The following is an 18,365-nucleotide window of genomic DNA, read 5'->3' on the forward strand; positions in this document are numbered from 1 at the left end:
AAAGAAGACACATTTTCATCAGTTCAAAATAAACGCTACGGTAAAAATGAATGAATCTAGATGAGTTTAAGGAAATTGCAAAAGGAGAAAAAATAGCAACTGTGTGTCTGAAATTCTCACACACTCCATTACGTTGAATTTAAAACAATTAAAAACTTGCTCCTTACTGTGACTCATCATATGGTGTCTGACAGATGCAGTACAGCTCCTCTGTGCTGCTCTCCTGGCCCCGCTTACACTCCACACAGATGTAGTCGTCCATTTTCTTGGCCTCCTTTTCTGTGATGCCCACACATTCTCCGTGATACCAGTTGGTACACAGATCGCAGCCAATGTAGAACCTTTAGAGAGAACGAGGACACACAGTAAATAAGTGTACATTTAAAAAGAGTAACTGGCTGAGAGTGAGACCATCGTCTGTTCTTTGACCTCTGATATCAGGGCAGTAAAAACTTCAATAAACTGCGAATGTTTTAAAGTGGACAGCTGCATGTCTCCAGTCTTTTTTTCTTTTTATTCAGCTTAGTGCTGTCACCAATGCTGCTACACTCGCTCACACAGTATTTTTATTTTGACAGTGTTTAACAGAGCATCATCATACTTGGTCTCATCGTAGGGCGTCTTGCAGATGCAGTAGAGCTTGGTGTCCTTCTTGCTCTCCTTTGTACTCGTTGTAGAGATCATTTTCTTCTTCTTGGACTTGGCTGACGGTGTCATCTCCCTCTCCTCTTCCCGTTTCCTCTTGTGTGCGGAGCTGACAGTCGTGCTAAGGTGATGTTGAGAGGTGATGTGGGACAGATTTTGCTGTTGCTGGTTGTGGGTGGCGGCAGCAGCGGCGGCGGCAGCGGCAGCCTGTTGGGCTGCAGCTTGAGCCCTTTCCTTTTCCCTCCTCATCCGCAGCAGATCCCTCTTTAGCTCCTCCTGGAGAATTCAACGCCAGAAACGAATGCGATTAATGTCACTTCCTGCCCTTTTTGTGCAAAATAAAGGCATTCTAGTGCCATTTGTCACCCAGTTCTTTATTGTTGCCTTTAAAACATCACGCCCAGAGTAAAAACCTTTATGCTTTTTTAATATTTTTTCATGTCTCAAGCTTGCTTCATACCTGGGCCTCTAGCTGCAGCTCCTTGTCAAGAAGTGCCCGCTTCTTCAGAATCTCCATCTTGAGGCTCTCTTTGTGTCGGTAAAGGAGCGAGGAGAGCTTACTGGCGTTGGCTAACCTCCTCTTGGCCTCCACCACCTCTTCCTTCTTCCTCCTCTTGGCTGCCTGCCTCTCATCTTTGTCTATCCGGTCTAGGATGAACTTCATCACCTGGTTGCACACGATCATCCTGAAAAGATGAGAACAGAATATGGTCAAGAGAGAGAAAAAAAAAAAAGAGTAATCACATCTCTTAAAACTAAAAATCGCAACTCATAAGAGCATATTGAATTTAATGTTAAAGTGCTGAAACTGTGAATGTTGCAGACTAATAAAAAAAAGCTAAAAGAAGAAATAAAAACCCAGAACTCTACTAAATCTAATGAAGGCCCATGTGAAAAAGTGCTGTGGCATTTTAAAGACATTAAACACACATAATACTCCTGCTGAGAGAGCAGAGGAGGATGAAAGGGCTGGGAGGGAAAGGATTATCACATATCTGAAGCTAGAATTCAGAAAGTCAGTACAGTCAAAGTCACAGAGGAAGAAATGTATCCCTATGACACACCAGTGGGCTGGAGCAGCGCATTAATCCAAACAATGCTTCTATGTTTCATGAAGTACAACCTGTGTGGCTACTTTGAAATATAAAAATTTTGCTTTCCACATGTAAGAAATGGCAGTCCGTGTCAATGAACAATGAAGGCATTTCTCTGAAAACAAGCCCGCAAGCCACTCTCGTGGCTTAGTTGTGTAATCCATGTAACTACAAAGTTCTGACTCAGGTTCTGAACATGCATTTCATCTCTATCTGGCTCCAAATCTCTCCTTTCTCAGCTGTGAACTATCAAGTACGAGTTAAAATCGGAGAAATATTAGGCAGGTTACGAAGAAAAGCGACTTTGAACGTGGCCTGATTGTCGGTGCCATGTGGGGCTGGTCTGAGTATTTCAAAAACAGATGATCCTCTGGAATTTTCCCACACAACCATCTCTAGGGTTTACAGGGGATGGGCCGAGAAAGAGAAAATATCCAGTGAGTGGCAGTTATCCAGGAGGTCAGAGGAGAATGGCCAGACTGCTTCAAGCTGATAGGAAGACAGCCGCAACTCAAACAACCACTCTTTAATTTTCTTGGTACCCTTTGGGCCGCTCACTTAAACACCACAGCCTCCTTAGTATTGTTGCTGACCGCATCCATCCTTTAAAGTCTACAGTGTACCCATGTTCTGACGGTGTTGTCCAGCAGAATAATGCACTCCACAGTCCACATCTCAATCCAACTGAGCAGCTCTGGGATACGTTGGATCGGGAGATTTGCATCATGGATGTGCAGCTGACAAATCTGCAGCAGCTGTGACGCTCACGTCAATATAGACCAAAAATCTCTGAGGAACATTTCCAGCACTTTGCTGAATCCATGCCACAAAGAATTAATGCAGTTCTGAAGTCAAAAGGGGAGTTTAACTCTGAAGCAGGCGGCGAGTTTAAGCTCAAACAAAGTGTCTAGCACCAAAAACCTCTGCTAGCAGCCCACTGCTTAGAAAAGCACGAACATTTCCTTCTTTTAAATTCTGAGCCAAACATGATTAATTTCTAAAAGTGTTAGGCAAACGTGACATCATCTCTAGTTTTATTACTCACCCGCATGTTTTTACGGATGCAGAGAAGACTCTTTATTTGTCTAGTGTTTATTTGTATAAGACTACGCTTCAGTGGCAAGCGAGTAGACTTGAGAGTTGGAAGACTGGAAGAGAGGCATGTTGAGAGATGAACAGATAGAGTGGGACTGGATGCAGGAGGAAGAAATGTTATCCATGCCACTGTTATTCAAACAAATGAGAATCCATAGAGGTAGAAAGTTACATGTAGCAGCTTCACTTTGCAAAATCGAATAAATCCACATGATTTATGGCTCTGCGTTCCCAGTATGTTCACTTGTGTTCGCTAACATTCACAGCTGAGATCGAAAGCCGTTGCCTCGTTCGGCGCCGAGTTTGTGCGAACAACATACAAACACATCCTCGGCTGCTGAGGTCAAAGATCGGCCAGGGATCCTACTGTGTGTGCGCTGAAGTACAGAGGCCAAATGCAGCGTGAAAGTGGAGGAATAAAGCAGGACACACATAAACATGCAAACGGATGCCAAAGTTCCGCGTTATTACTAACAGAACCGTGTTTTGAAGGAAAAGAGAGAAAGGGATGACATGAAGAAATGGAAAAAGGTTGAAAAAATAAGCAAAGACAGACAGCTGCTGCTTGAGCTGCTGTACTGATGTCACGGTAGTCTGGGTTTGGTATTTCAGGTCTGTGTGAATGGGTACAGTGTTTACACAGTGCCTGTGGACATAAACAAATGGTTGTCAGGGTCGGCTATAGGTCAGAGTATATTCTAACTAACATAAAAACACAGGAAGGAGGAAAGTTAGAACGAGGAAAAGCCTTTTTGTAAGCATTTGAATATTTTGGCTTTTATTTTACAGTTGCAGTTGTCCTAACTAAGCTTAGTAAACAAAACGGTCTTCTAGCAGCAATAGTAGCTCTCTGCCTGGAAAACAAACACGCTCTTCATAAAAAAATATCGACATACTAACGGTAGGATTGGTCACGGGGATGATGCGGTGAAAAATGGGGCGGCTTAAATTTCCGACTAATTTTTCAGTCGCCTTTCTGAAGTTTACGCCACCACAAATCACTGAAGGAGTCGAGGAGGGATGTATATTTTTATTGTACAACTCCCGTCATTTATTAATGGATTTGCCTGCTTGTAGGGCCACAGTGAAGACATGCAGCTGTTGGTGGTTACATGTCCAAATGTTCCCATGCTGTTCTGCACCTCCCAACAATGTGTTAGACAAAAGTCAAATGGAGAGAGGAGAGGATCCCGTATGGGCTGCAGGGAGCGTGCATACGAGCGTGCACATGGGCATAAGAAGGTATCAATTCAAAGACACAGAGGTGTCATGCAGATGCTGCAGGCTTTGGATTGAGATCTGGTGACTGTGGAGGCCATTGCAGTACAGTGAACACATCAAGCCAAAAAACTCAGTCAGAGATTTGAGAGTGGGAACGCGTTGTAACAATAGGATGGACATTTGAGGAACGATATGTGGGTGAGCTGTGACTTATAAATGATGCTTAATTAGCATTAAGGGTTATGAGTCAAATCCACCCTCCAGCCAGGTACTCTGGCTTCCACCCACGGTCCAAAGACAGGCACTAAAGGGGGCTTAAAAATTTAAAAAAAAAAAAAAAAAAAAAACACTCCCCGCACCAGCATATCACTTCTTTTTTCCCTCCCAGCCTTCCATTGCTGAGTTTTAGTTTTCACTAAAACTCAGCAATGGTAGTTTCTATCTACTTTGAGACTTGAAGGTTTGTGAATTTAGAGATGCTGTTCTGTGTATCTTGGTTGAAATGACTGGTTACTAGAGTTACTGCTGCCTCACTATCAGCCTAAACCAATCAGGGCATTCTTCTCTGACCTCTGCCATTAACTACACTGAGGTTAGAGAACTGCTGATCACTGGATGTTTGTATTCAATGATCTATTCTTCATAAACCTAGACACAGTGCTCCATGAAAATCTCAGCAACGTCTTACATACCCAAACCAGCCTGTCTAGCACTGAAAACCACCCACTTAAACCACCTTTGTTCCCATTTGGTTACTTAATTTAAACGTCCGATCATCTTCGTCGTCATGCCTACGTGCCTAAATGCACTGAGTTTCTACCATTTGATTGGCTTATTAGATGTTTGCTTTGAGAAGCACTTTAATGTATCCAACTAATGAAGTGTTAACCTGTTGACTTTCGAAGCAGCATATGTGACACACACAAAAAATAAATCTGGAGGCAAACCTCTGATTCTCTTCTCTCTCTGCAGGCGTCATGGTTTTCTTCTGCTTCAGGTGCTCGATTACAGCGTTTTGCTTCATGACCACCTGGAATATGTGACACAGAAGGACGACAGAGTAAACCTCATGAAAATCCGAAAAATCAGAAGTATGACATTCATGGTAACAGGTCAGTCAAGGACCAGCAAAAACAATCATCTGAACTTCCAGCAGTTTAATCCATTCAACGTATATCTATAGAAATTTATTGTTATTAAGCATAGCAGAGAATGTCAAATAGACATAAAAACAAACACAGGAACAAGCATTGCCAGGATAAAGCTTTATAAACAGAGACAGATCTGAGCTGTAAAATTAAACAGAGTCCAGATTGAAGGGTGACAAATGTTTATTTACTGATGGTCAGGAGTTTTGGAGCGAGATGATAACCTGACTGTGACAGCTGCATACATACACACCTGTTTCTGAATGATGTCGCTCTGGCTGGCTGCGTTGAGCGCCAACTCTCTCTTTGCTTCTGCAGCTTGTTTCTTCTTCTGCTGCTGCTGCTCTCTGAGCTGCTGGATTCTCTGCAGTTGCTCTTGGACAGATGCGGCCTGGATGGTAACCACATTCCCAATCTGTGCAAAGCAGAGTGTGGCAGTCAGCTTGTGCTTTGAATGGGGATACATTTGATAGTTTTAAAAAGTGGCTTTGTAAATATGGAAAAAAAGGTAGAGGAATAAAGGATCAGATTATTTAACATCTTCATCCCAATGACGAGATGATTGGGGATTTTAGATGACATGTTTGGGGTCATGTGCTACAAGCTTAATTTTAAATCCAACGCATTTTCATTTTTTATTTTCTGAGGATCAAAAGTCCTGGAGTAGCAAGCTGAATGTGATACCTGTCCTCCCTGAGCTGAGGTGGTCCCACTCTGTTGTATCTGGATGGGAAGCTGCAGTTTGATTTGCTGTGGCAGCGTGCCTCCAACCTGCTGGGCCTGCAGCTGGGCCAACACCTGCAGCCACAACACAGAAAATGCACAATTTTAACAAATCACACTGTCAGCTGAAGCGCAGTTCAAAGTGGGAAACAATGGCAAATCCACAGACTGCACCAAACAGCAAACTATTTTACTGCTGGCTGCTGTGAGGCTTTCACTGGAGGATTTTAAATGTGAATAAAAGTCACAGTCATCAACTTTGAGGGGAAAGGAGTGACTGAGGATGCGGTTAACTTTTTTGCTAGTCGTAACTATACCTGCTGCTGAAGTCCAGACACACTGATGACGTGGGACGTCTGCTGCAGTTGCAGCTGGGTAGTTCCTTCCTGTGTTTTAACCTGCAGCGAGGTAGGAGACTGGATGGGCATATGGGCCTGCGTCTGTGGGGGTAACTGGCCCTGAGGGCTGGCTGATGCTGGGGTGCTGGCCGTGGCCAGAGGGGCTGCCCCTGTCTGAATCGGGGCAGCAGCCTGCTGAGCAGGTTGGGCTGGAGTTTTGGTTGAGGTGGAGCTGGGCTGACTGGTTGCTGTTGTGGCTGGAAGGAGAAAAAGGAAATAGCAGACATGTATTTAAATTCAGACATCACAATTACGTTTCGCACTTATTTCTTATCGCTTAAAGCAAGCTGTAGAAAAAGCCCTCATCTGCCCTTCATTTGTCTCTTATCATACCTGTGCTTGATGTGGGCGTGGCAGCTGAAGCCAGCGGTGTGAAGAGGAAGCGCTGCACCTGGCCGTTGGGCAGCGCCGCCTGCATGAGCTGTTGACCAGGTCCTGGAATGACAGTGACCCCGTGAGGTATGACTTGCAGCTGGCCGGTGGTCTGACCCTGGCCCTGAACCATCACCGTGAGAGCCTGCTGAGTACCACCGGCACCAGCCTGCCGATCCACACCAGATCCAGCCTGCTGCTTCTGTGGGAGGATGAAGCAGAGCGGGAAGGCTTGTGAATAAGATTTTACAGTCCAGTCTAATCCAAAATAAATTGCCTGTTGTAACAAATGTTGATTGCATACCATTATCTGAGGAGTTTCAGTAATACCCTATTTCCCCCACTAATTCCCAAACCTCATTACAACCAGGTGAAATTTGTCTAGAAGGAAAATCAGCACTGCGTACATCTTGTGTACACAAGACTTTCTTTTTAACCCTCTGAAATCCCATCTGAACTCTCTAGTGATGGGTCTGAAGCATCCACATGAGTCCATCATTTTTTTTAATTTTAAACTATTGTGAGAAAGGGCATTTTACATGTTAACAAATAACTGCCAACAAGCAGAAGGAGCCACTGCCTCTGAACTGTCTCTGACGTTTCTGCCACTGCTCAAAACATGTATGTGGTTTAAGGCACCATCCACTTTGTGTTTCATAGTTCATAAAACTGTAAAAAACCATTTCTTTAAGAGAAATTCATTTCAGATACAAGGTCGATGCGGTATTGTCATGTTTTAAATGCAATATTTTTATGAGAGTAAAGCCTTTTTCATTCACTGAATGTAAAGTTAATCCTTTACTGGGTGAGGAACCTTATATGTTAAAGTGATCTGCAACATAAAAGTTAAAAGAAAAAAAATCACAAATATAAAACAAGTCTTGTAAACTCAACACTTTGGGTTGAAATGTTAAATTTCCAAGTATTTGAACCCTAGTTTGTCTTACAAAGACTTAAAGCCACTAAAAAACTATTAATATCAAATAGGAGCTATGCAATATTCCACATTTAAAATTGTCAATCTGAAAATTTATAAATCTGAATACACAATTAAAGATAAACATATAAAGACAAATGTATATCTACAGGTTATTTGTCTTACTTTTAAGAGCAGGATGAGTGTAGTATATAACCAAGATCAAATGGTTACAGGCCACAGTGCTGTTTGTTATTTATTTATTTATTTTTTTAAAAAGGCCTATTATGATCACTTCCAGCTTTATATTATATTACACTTGGCCTCTACTAGAGTCACTTTGCATGACTGACTGCTCAAAAAACATCTTGTTCAGCTTAGATCAATCCCTTATGTGCTCCATCAGTTGATCCACTCTCTCACAGAAGCTGATTAAGCTCCTCCCCCCTTACAGCCACCTTTGCTTCGTGCCAACTCTCTACTGACAGCCTGCCCTTCACTGACAGAAGGATTTAACAGAAGGTGGCACAGCCAGAGCCGTGTGCCTGAGACGACCATACTGAGGATATCCCCTCTCTATGACAACACATAGAGCCGAGAGTGAGAAAAAAAAAGCTCCAAGAGTTTAGAGCATATGGAAAGTAGTCAACTTTCCATACGTGAATTAATAAGGGGAAATCCATTTTAATGCTGCCTGTTGTAGATATGCTGCATGTGTATGACAGGACCTCACAAACCTGCGTGAGCTGGGTGAGCTGAGCCAGGGTCAGTTTGACCTGGCCTTGCCCCTGTGCTCGTGGGGTGCCGGGTGGTGTCTGGCCTGCTGCCTGTCCCGCTGTGTTGGGACTGGCCACTCCCTGGCCAGTGACCGTGGCAACGGGGCTGGCGGCAGATATTGCCGTGGAAACTGCCTGCCCACGAATGATCTGCGTCACTACTTGCTGTCCACCCTGACCTGAAAGAGAACAATATCACATATTTAACAACCAGGCAGTGTTATATGACACTGAATATGATTACTCTAGTTAGAGTAATGAGTCTGTTATAGAGTCTGTGTTAATGTATTCAATATAAATCTATAATTTGTTATTCCTGAGAATCTATAATGGGTAAAATCAATTCTGAAAATAAAAATGGTGCAAACCCCCCCCATATTTATAACAATGATGGCAATTTTAAAACTCTTTCAGGGATCGGGTTAGTTTACCAAAACAGATATCAGTACTCATTTATTCTTTGTTCAGACAAAATGAATGTAGATCACCTTGTTGGACCACGAGGGGCGTTCGAAGTATCGTCTTTCCCATTGGTCCTGTTTGCTGGACTGGCGTTCGGATCATTGTCATTCCTGGACGGATCTGACTGCCACCTGCCAGAACCTGGGAGATATTTTCCATAAAGACAGTATTAATGAATTATTCCAAAGCCAGCAGCTACTTTTTGAACTAGGTCAAAGATCCAGGTTGGGTTCATGCAAAAGAAACATGCCTGAGACTGATTACAGACAAATAAAGAAATAAAAAGTTCCACAAAATTTGACTTCGCTATAAGCTGTTTATTATAAAGCTACACCGTTTTCTCTATAGACAGCACTCTTATCCTCATCATTGGCTAAATACATAGCAGAGTACCCAAAATGCCATAATCTGTATCTCAAAAAATTTAGTATAGAGAGCACTTGTGTTTAAAGTTATTATCAGCCTCTACCAAAAAAGCCTCCTAATAGATGCATCTATGGTGTAAATTTGGGAATCCTAGGCAATTTTTAGAAAGGTTGAACTCTGACCTTCAGGTTGAGGTCACTGGGATTCAAACTTGTTCAAGATTTTTAGTAGCTTTGAAAAATCCTACTATCCTCCTATTCTGTTCACAAGATTTTCAGAAAACGTGAACTCTGACCTTGAGATCGTCGTCACGTCGTTACTAGACACATCTATGGTATCAATTTGAAAATTATCTCACTCTCAATTTATCATAGTTTGGAGATACTGCTATAACTCTACCCCATCAGCCTTTTAAAGCAGAGGGGTAAACATGAAGCTCATCATCAAAAGCAATAATATCAAATTGTATTGTGGGGTGCTGGGGGATTCCCATCACTGGCAAACACGGCTGAAAATAATATATCAACACAATTATGAACAAAATGTACAAACTAGAGCTGTAACCTGAAAAAACAACAGCTGTACCTGTTGTTGGGAGCCCGCGGTATTGGGCCTGATGTTGAGCGTGGTAGTGCGGGGCTGGAATGTGGTGTAGGTTTGGGCACCTCCTGCCGTGCTGGATGGGATGATACCCAGCACTTTCTGCTGAACCACACCTGCAGAGAGGAGAGGAGCGGAAAGACAGAAAGGGGGGCGAAAAAATAAGAGGTGAGCAACATTTAAATGAGTTTTCTGAGGGAAGCTTTACAAGTCTAAAAACGACAAAGAAAAGAAGAAGATTTGGACGTGAAGGAAATACTTTCGTGATGGTGTCTGCAAAGACGTGGCTTAAATATATGATAAAGATTTAAATAGTAAGTTTGGATTGCTTGTTGCTTTACATTTAACGACAACAACAAACATCAAACAAACAAACATATTCTTAATAAGATTAAAATGCTCAAAACTAAAGTAATTTCTGATGTGAAGCAGGGGTTACCCGTTACAAAAGTGAGCAGTTGTACAGAAGTCCTACATTAACTCAGCTGAATAGATTATTTGTAAGCTTCTCTTTTTGCCAGAGGGCCACTTTTTGATCACGGCACTTGTAAATATTAGTTGAGCAGGTAAACAAAATCTTCAAAGGCCCACTGAAAGCTTAGTTGGGTTTCCCCCAACATACCTGAAACCCCCTCATAAATTATGCATGAATTTCACATCCTAGTTCTTAACTTTAATGTGACAAAGCCGGCGTTTCATAGCTGTTCACGGGGTTCTCTGCCTTCACGAGCTCACGTGAAGCTGACGGCAGAAATGGAAACCATGAGAGCGTGGCCCTTTTTTTCCCCTCAGCTGCCTCGTTGCTGTGGTTTTTCAACCGCAACCAAGTAGGTAAACCTATATATCAAGGGTTTCCCTCTTCAAACAGGGACGTTAAGCCCGGTCGTAAGACTCGGGGAGTCGCTGCTCTGGTCACACACATCAAACAGACTTTTCTATGGGCTGGCTGTTTGGAGAGTTCGAGGAGTTGGGATTCCGGTGAGTGGAGAGGTACACTTTTATTCAAAAAGACGAAGGGGAAAAAAAAGGAATCCTACTATAGAGGGCTACCTGTCTGGGAAGCAGACCTCAGGGTAAACTTGTTTTCCTGCCTAACTTCCTTAAGCCCTTCCAAACCAAACAGGGCACCAAACAGTCATGCTGGATAAATACACGTCCATTAAATGGTTACACTCCACCTGAACTTAGTTTCTCCTTCATGGCAACTTCAAAGGCAAGAAAAATCACTTTATGCTTGGTGAGCATCATTCTCATTTTCAATTGATTGCCCCTTTTTTAATATATATTTAAAGAGGTGTGTCAAATTAACTGTAATGTTCCTTCTTCTTTTTACTGTTTTCTGGGAAAATGGGATTTTGCACCAGCAAGGTGATTCCCAAAGAGCTATTGGCTGAAACCTTGCCATGTGCAGTGTGAGCCATTCTTCATGACTATTTAAAGAAAGTACAAGAAAGCTTGCCTAAGAGATTTCAGTGTGTTAAAGAATAAAAGGTGATGATACCAAATAGTGAATTCCAATCTTGTCAGCTTATTTGTACAGATTCTGTTTTTGCCTTGTTTCCATTTTTTGTATACGTTTCATTACATCGCTGCGCATATTTCTAATTTTCCTACCAAAATAGAAATATGTGACGGGTGACTCTGGAATTTTGCACGCCGCTGTAATCATCAGATGAACTCTTTTTGTGTTTATTTAGAGAAGCCAAATTTCAATTTAACAGATGTAATGTTTAAAAACACATGCTGACATAATAGCACTGGATATGACTCACTTTAGAGCTGTCAGCAGTTTAATGAAGCATGTCAACATAACAGGCCACATCTCCAAAGTGCTGAGCAACATTCATCCCTATAATTTGACAGTGCCACAGACAGAACTGACGGTGTCCAGAACAAACCATCGTCTCATCCAAGGTGTCAATATTGACATTTCAAACTGCTGAAAAGCACAGACGTTCGTACAGATACTACACTTTTGAATCCACAGTCTTTATTTAGAACCTCAGACTACACAAGTCTACCATCCCAAAAACCATCCAACCAAAATAACATCTTCTTAAAAGAATACCACGCCAACAGGACAGAAGCAGACACGGTGTGCCGCACCAAACCAAACCACTGACTCATGCTGGCTCACACTGGGCACCACAATGGGGTTGGTGCAGACCAGTCTGGTACAGTACGGTACGCCAACCTGGTGCCGTGGTAAATATTGCCGCCTCACAGCAAGAAGGTTCTGGGTTCACATTGTGGGCCTTAGTATATAAAATACTCTACATAAAATAGAAAATATGAAGAATGAATGCAGCTTCCAATGTAAATTTCTGCGTGGTCAGAAAAGCACGATATAAAAATCAGTGCATTTGCATTACAGGAGCACAGAATACAGCAGAGATGGAGTTCATCTAAATTCATAGGACCTTAAAATTGTGTATGAAACGAAAATATTGTTTAAAGGAGCCAATTGCCATAAATTACAATATTTACTAGTATTATTTGCAAAATTCAGTTGAAAAAGTTCTACGTTTGTTGAATGATCTTATCACCTTCAGGAACTTCAGCAGTCTCTGCATTGCTGCTTTACATCATCTCAAACATTACACACAGAGTTACGTTTGGAAAGACGTTCCTCTCATTCGATCCACTGTAAAGTTGTGCTTAGCGCATACAGTTGTAGGATAAAAATGACTTTCATTCTTACTTTTTATTCCCTTTAAACAGGCACCAAATATATATATGTTTTTATCCTTGGAGTGGCAAAACATACAAAACAATTAGAAGTCCTCTTACAACTGATAAACTGCGGTGCATTCACATCTACAATGCAAATGATTGTAGTGAAACCAAGCCCTAAACTAAATAGTAAATGATAATTCAGTTGCACGTTAATTATCATGTAATAGAAATCTGTCAACAAACAATTTAATCACTGATGGAGGATGGACAAAGGAAGAAACCATTAAACTGTTTCCCCACATCAGGAACACTTTCCTTAAAATTGTCAGCTAGTTGAAGTTTGTCACTACATGCAACCACTTTTCTGACCCATTATTATCATAAGATACATATACACGTATATATTGGCTACAGCAATATCACAATTCGTTTCATGTCTTTAATTTAGAAAGCCATGCTTGAAATGATGTACGATATTTCAGGGTAAAGAAACAGAGCCAAAGAACAACTGAAAAAGCAAACTAAAGCTACCAGTGAATCAGAGAACAAATCAGCGATGCAGGGTGATAAATCTGCGGTCTAAACCAAGCTAAATACAGTATTTTAGATGCATGTAATTTCATGCCCGTTAAGAAAAACATGGTCGCATTTGAACCATGGTGAATCTGCGACAGCTGTGTGACTGATTCTGAAAGAGTACTTTAAATATTGACCAGCTATCCTGACACTTGAGCCCTGCAGTTCCCCTAAGTCGTGTTGTTGGCTCGCTGACAGTCGCAATCAAGGACAAAAGGAACGCCTGATTTGAAAGGTTCAAAAATTCGGGCTTGCAGCAGCTGGCACCAATAACATTTATGAAATGAATAAAGACAAGCTCAGTCCCCCTGGAGAACTCTGTGTGTGGTTAGTACGCTAAATTACTTACAATGGCATCCAATTCATGGGTCAGATCTAATTTGGCCCCTCTGACACGTTTTAAATGCCGCTGGTCTGATGTGAGGCAATGAAAACAAACACACACGCATCCCCAAATGGACGGAAAGAAGAAATGCGTATGCTGCCCTGTGTCTGCCTCTGAGGTGTGACTTATTAAAACCAGCAATACCTCCTTGCGAAGTTGGCACGTTGACTGTGACGATCTTGCTGTTGGCAGGTAGTGGCAGCTTGGTGGTCACAACCTTTCCACCAACAGAGGTTCCCGTAATCTGGAAAGTGTGCCCACCAGATGTGGCCACGGTGGTCTCTGAGCCCGCTCCTAATTAAAGGAAGCAAATAAACAAAAGGTACCATAAATACAGCTACACTGCAAATTCAATAATATTTCCCTTCTAATTAACGCACATAACCACCGTGCTTAAGACACAACACAGGAAATCAACACACTTTAGAAATGCTTTACAGTTTGCTGGGTTGAATTACTAAAAAATAAGAATTAAAAATTAGAAAAGAGCTATGCTTAATAAAATGTCATCTCCAGCACTAAAACATATTTAAGACATTTATGCATTATGGCCTCCTCTGAACGTGATGCAAGCTGTCACCCGTCTGTGCATAAACTGTGGTGAAGACTTGCGCTCCATTTCTGGATGAGTACAGCCTGCAGCTGTGCAATGAACACATGAACCCAGTATGTCCCAGGCACGGTCAACAGGAGACAAAATGAAGCTTAAAGCTGGCCTAAGTAAGAGTCTGTATGTGCTCATGATCCAGAGGAGCCCACGATCCTCTGGCAGCGTGGGGACAGGAACTGTCCGGCTGAAAAAGCTGCAGGGCGGGGTGCAGTTGGATTAGTTGGAGGACCTCATCTCTGGGGCTCCAGTGAGATTTCCATTAAGAACAATCAGATGTATGCTGTCATGGAGATGCAAGGGTGCAGCAACACCTCTGACATGGATGCCAGCATCCAGCATACCAACAGCCCAGCCTTGATGAAGATCAGTTATGGTTCACAGTGGCATACACTGTTTTTTCTTTTTCGTTTGTGTGCATGTGTTTGTCTTCTAAGACAGCTGCTTTGCAAATGTAGTAAATTAAAACAACTGTGAGGTGAGCAACTGGTTCAGTTTGTGTTCAGTAAACAAATTACTAATCCATGACTAGTATAGTTAATTAAAAATTTAAAATAAATTTAGAGTCTGTCTCTTTTTGTTCACATAGTTCTAAAACAAATCCACTTCCTGGTACCAGCACCTGTTGATATATATAGATCTTAAGAACCGCTCTGATAGGTCCTACAACTTAATTTAGTATTCGGGGTATTATAAAAAAATATATAAAAATATTCTAAATGCTGATTATTAGTTACACTGTAAAGTACCTTGTGTGCTTTGACCCTGCTTCACCCAGGTAGCAAACGACTGCTGGAAGTTTTTGTTCTGCTGGAATGTGACAGGGGTCCCCATCTTGGTGGACAGGACCACCTTGGTGCCCGGGGTGCCCTGGCCTGACAGTGAGCCAACGATCACTTTGGGTGTGGCAGCAGGTGTTGCAGGACTCCCTGCTGGGGTTGTGACTGAGCCTGGTTTCTGCTCAAGACGTTTCTGAAAGAATAAACAAGTTGATCAGTACATTAACTTATTTATTAAAAAACAAACAAACAAACAATAAAATACCGTGACCTGGACTTGTTTATCTTTTTATCAAGCGGGTGCCAAACCCAGGTGGGACCACAGATGTCCTTTTTTTCACTCTCACAAAGACAAAAGCTTTACCTCAAGTTTGAAAAATAAATCAAGGAATGAATAAATAAATACAATACAATAAAATAACTTTGATAAAAATGAAAAAACAGCCTTAAAAAACTGAACCTCACTCACCTTGGCCTGCTCAGCTGCCTGAGCTTTCTCTTTCTCCACCCTGTAAAATGAGAATATGTGAAAAAGGTTAAAAGATAAAAAGTAGAATAACTGGGGAAAAAAAGAACAATTAAAAGATTATTACAAATTTATTGATGTATTTTTCAAATTCTTAAGCAATATAAGAGTATGATGAGTTAGAGTTGATGGAGTTAAATACTAAAAGAAAAAAAAAAACCTCCAGTGAAATCAACTTTTAGACCTTCCAGCATATCTCACACAAATCTGACCCGACGATTTACTTCTCGCTTAGTCAGAAAATTCTTCTTCTGAAAAGAAATCTTCTGGAACAATATCTGGCTCTCAGTATGACATGTTTATAAACTGACTAATATAATTAGTCCTACACAGGACTTGCAAACTAATTCTGCTGAAATTTGTGACTCTGACCTTTCTGAGAAGGCTCTGATCTCCCAGAGGTCCAGCTCCTCCTCGGCTACCCAGGTCTCAATCACCACTGGGCCAGTCTGCTTGGCAGGCTCGGGCTTCTTGGGGCGCAAGGCACTGGATCGCAGACCCTTCCTCTGTGGGGTGTGGGTTTCTGGCAGAAAGATGAAAAAATGATTGACGACAATTTGTAATTACATTTGGTATTGGACAGAAACAGAGCCCATGTAAATGTGTCAGTTTTATAGCCTGGTTACAATAATAACTTGTACGGAGTGTAAAATGTAAATAAAAACAGATCGCACATCTTTTAAAACCTATATTTAACAATAAATAATACAAAGACAGCATATCAAATGCTGAAATACTGATCAACATCCAACTATTGCAGGAAAACCAAACAGAAGAAAGAAAAAACTGTATTTAAATATTTATCTATTATTTATTATTTTATTATTATTTATTATTTTTAAATATTATGGTTTTATTTATACAGTTCAAAAGTTCAAAACAGGTTTGCATATTTCTGTTATTAACGACGAGTTAGTAATAGTAGTTTCAGTTTGTGTTTGATGGTGAGACACGACATTAGATGATTTTTTGTTTGTTTGTTTTTTAATAAATGTGAAAAATAAAAGTCTGTTTTACCTTTTGGAGTTTCTGGCACTCCAAGGGGGCAGATGATTTTGCGTATGCAGTACTCTGAGCGAATGCCGTATGGTCCCACATCGCGGCGCTTGATGATCTCAGTGGTGGTGATTTCAGTATCTGATGTCTCTGTAGCAATGAGTGGGGATAGGGCTGGGTTGGTATGGTGATGAGGAGGAAAGCCCGAAAAGATGGAGGAAACGCACTCCAAAATAAAAACAGTGATGCCCCAAAATGTTTTGCACATGTTTTTTCTATCATTCTGTTGGGCCAGCACAGGGATAAGTATAGAAGGAGGGCATCAAGAAGCAAAGACACTACAAGTTGGAATTTTTGGGAAGACAGAAGTTGCGCTTGCTTTTCCTCATATAAGCTGACCGGAAAGATTAACATGCCTGACAAGTTAGTAACAAAAACAACTGAAATAAAATCCTGAAAAATCTGAACTTACATCAAAATGAAAAATAAATAAATAAAAATAACATTTATAATCCAAGCTGTATCTGCAAGCACTTATTTGAGCATAACACCTCTGTAGGAGTTTGTTGCCATTCCTCACAGAAAATGGATGAAAACTGTAAATGATTATTGGAACTGTTGAAGGTCTACCTGTACGCGTGGTGCCGACAGCAGCGGACGGTTTCACGGCCATGTCGTCCCATCTCAGACAGGCCCACAGGAGCCTCAGCATGAGGCTCACTCCAGCCATAGACTTCACCGTCTGCAGTCGATACCTGGACAGATAGATACCGATTACATTAAACTATATATCACATTATTCCAAACAAATAACGCACACAGACAGGCCTCAAGAACCAGGAGCCTTTTTCCTCCTTTCACAGCACCACTGTTCCGCCTGTCTTGTTATTGTATACTGCAAATTAATATTTGAATCAGGCATAGAAACACTACTGACAGCACTTAAGGTGTCACTGAAATGACTGACTCAGAGTTACAGAAAACACGATCATGGGACTGGAAGTGGCAGAATAAAAACAAACGAGAGTTGTTGGTGATGATGTTGACACTTCATGCCTGTTACCACTAAAGAAACAGAACAGATCTCTGCAGGGCTATTTATTTCTAAAAGGCAAATCAAGCAAGTAAACAGCTTCTTCTGAACATAACAGACTCTTCTCAGTCTAGAATTAGACAACAACATCTCATCCATCAATAAATAATTTCCAAAAGAAGGAAAAATTCCTTCCTTATATCGTTATGACTGCTCTGACAATGAGGTTGGCATTTGGATATCGTCATTAACGGCATCTTAAACATCTGAAAAAACACCATCATCACAGGGCTTATTATGTGTATGGGGTCTGGTGGATATTCCCTTTCCCATGTGTAACCGCAGGCGGAAAAATATCCCTGGGTTGCAGGGCTTGGTCAGCGCGCAAAGCGAACATCGTGACACCTCTCCGACCACCGGATGATTCATGTCTCCTTTGGAACTCTGAGGTCTGGTCAAAATAACCAGAGGTCCCCGTGTGACACCAGAGTGAGAGCTACAGCATCACCCGAGGCCAAAGCCACGAACGGCAGACAGGAAGGGTGAAGACATAACGAACAATAAATCACCAGGACATGGCACTCTGCCAAAGCTGGGAAACTGTTTAAAGGGGAAGGATGAAGGAAAATATGATTAACTCAGTTGTAAACAACGCATTTGGTTTTTAGGTAAAGCTGTTAGAGAAGCGAGCGCTTACAAAACTGCCTTTGTGTAATCCTACAAAAACCACAGAGCAATACAGAGATGATTACGCACTGTGTCACACTTGCGCTCCGGCTATCATTACTTAAGTTTTCTTCTTAAGAAAAGAAAGTGTGGTTACAGCGAGGTTAGGCTGTGAAATGCTGCATTTTTGAGCTCATTTCCTGGATATTACATTTCAAGAGAAATGAGAAGTCCAGTAAAAAGAACTCATTAAGAACATTTTTAATTGCGGTGCTGCTGGACAGAATATGATATGAAGCTGAACC

General features: G+C 41.6%; 1 protein-coding gene across 5 annotated transcripts in view; it reads right to left on the reverse strand.

Annotated features, from left to right (window-relative positions):
* LOC116311797 (nucleosome-remodeling factor subunit BPTF) overlaps window positions 1–18,365 on the reverse strand; it is a 54,320-nt gene that overhangs the window by 9,694 nt on the left and 26,261 nt on the right. For all 5 annotated transcript variants that reach the window (XM_039613313.1, XM_031729004.2, XM_039613311.1 and 2 more), the window contains 17 exons: window positions 16,992–17,116; window positions 16,383–16,511; window positions 15,738–15,888; window positions 15,309–15,348; window positions 14,810–15,032; window positions 13,598–13,747; window positions 9,802–9,932; window positions 8,877–8,991; window positions 8,350–8,567; window positions 6,658–6,898; window positions 6,244–6,521; window positions 5,888–6,001; window positions 5,457–5,618; window positions 5,003–5,085; window positions 1,106–1,331; window positions 602–921; window positions 168–341 (listed from right to left, as the gene is read on the reverse strand). In XM_039613313.1, coding sequence (XP_039469247.1) covers window positions 168–341; window positions 602–921; window positions 1,106–1,331; window positions 5,003–5,085; window positions 5,457–5,618; window positions 5,888–6,001; window positions 6,244–6,521; window positions 6,658–6,898; window positions 8,350–8,567; window positions 8,877–8,991; window positions 9,802–9,932; window positions 13,598–13,747; window positions 14,810–15,032; window positions 15,309–15,348; window positions 15,738–15,888; window positions 16,383–16,511; window positions 16,992–17,116 — 2,880 coding nt within the window. The remainder of the gene's footprint in view (window positions 1–167; window positions 342–601; window positions 922–1,105; window positions 1,332–5,002; window positions 5,086–5,456; window positions 5,619–5,887; window positions 6,002–6,243; window positions 6,522–6,657; window positions 6,899–8,349; window positions 8,568–8,876; window positions 8,992–9,801; window positions 9,933–13,597; window positions 13,748–14,809; window positions 15,033–15,308; window positions 15,349–15,737; window positions 15,889–16,382; window positions 16,512–16,991; window positions 17,117–18,365) is intronic.

The sequence above is a fragment of the Oreochromis aureus genome, linkage group 6 (genome assembly GCF_013358895.1).
Source record: "Oreochromis aureus strain Israel breed Guangdong linkage group 6, ZZ_aureus, whole genome shotgun sequence".
NCBI classification, from domain to species: Eukaryota; Metazoa; Chordata; class Actinopteri; order Cichliformes; family Cichlidae; genus Oreochromis; species Oreochromis aureus.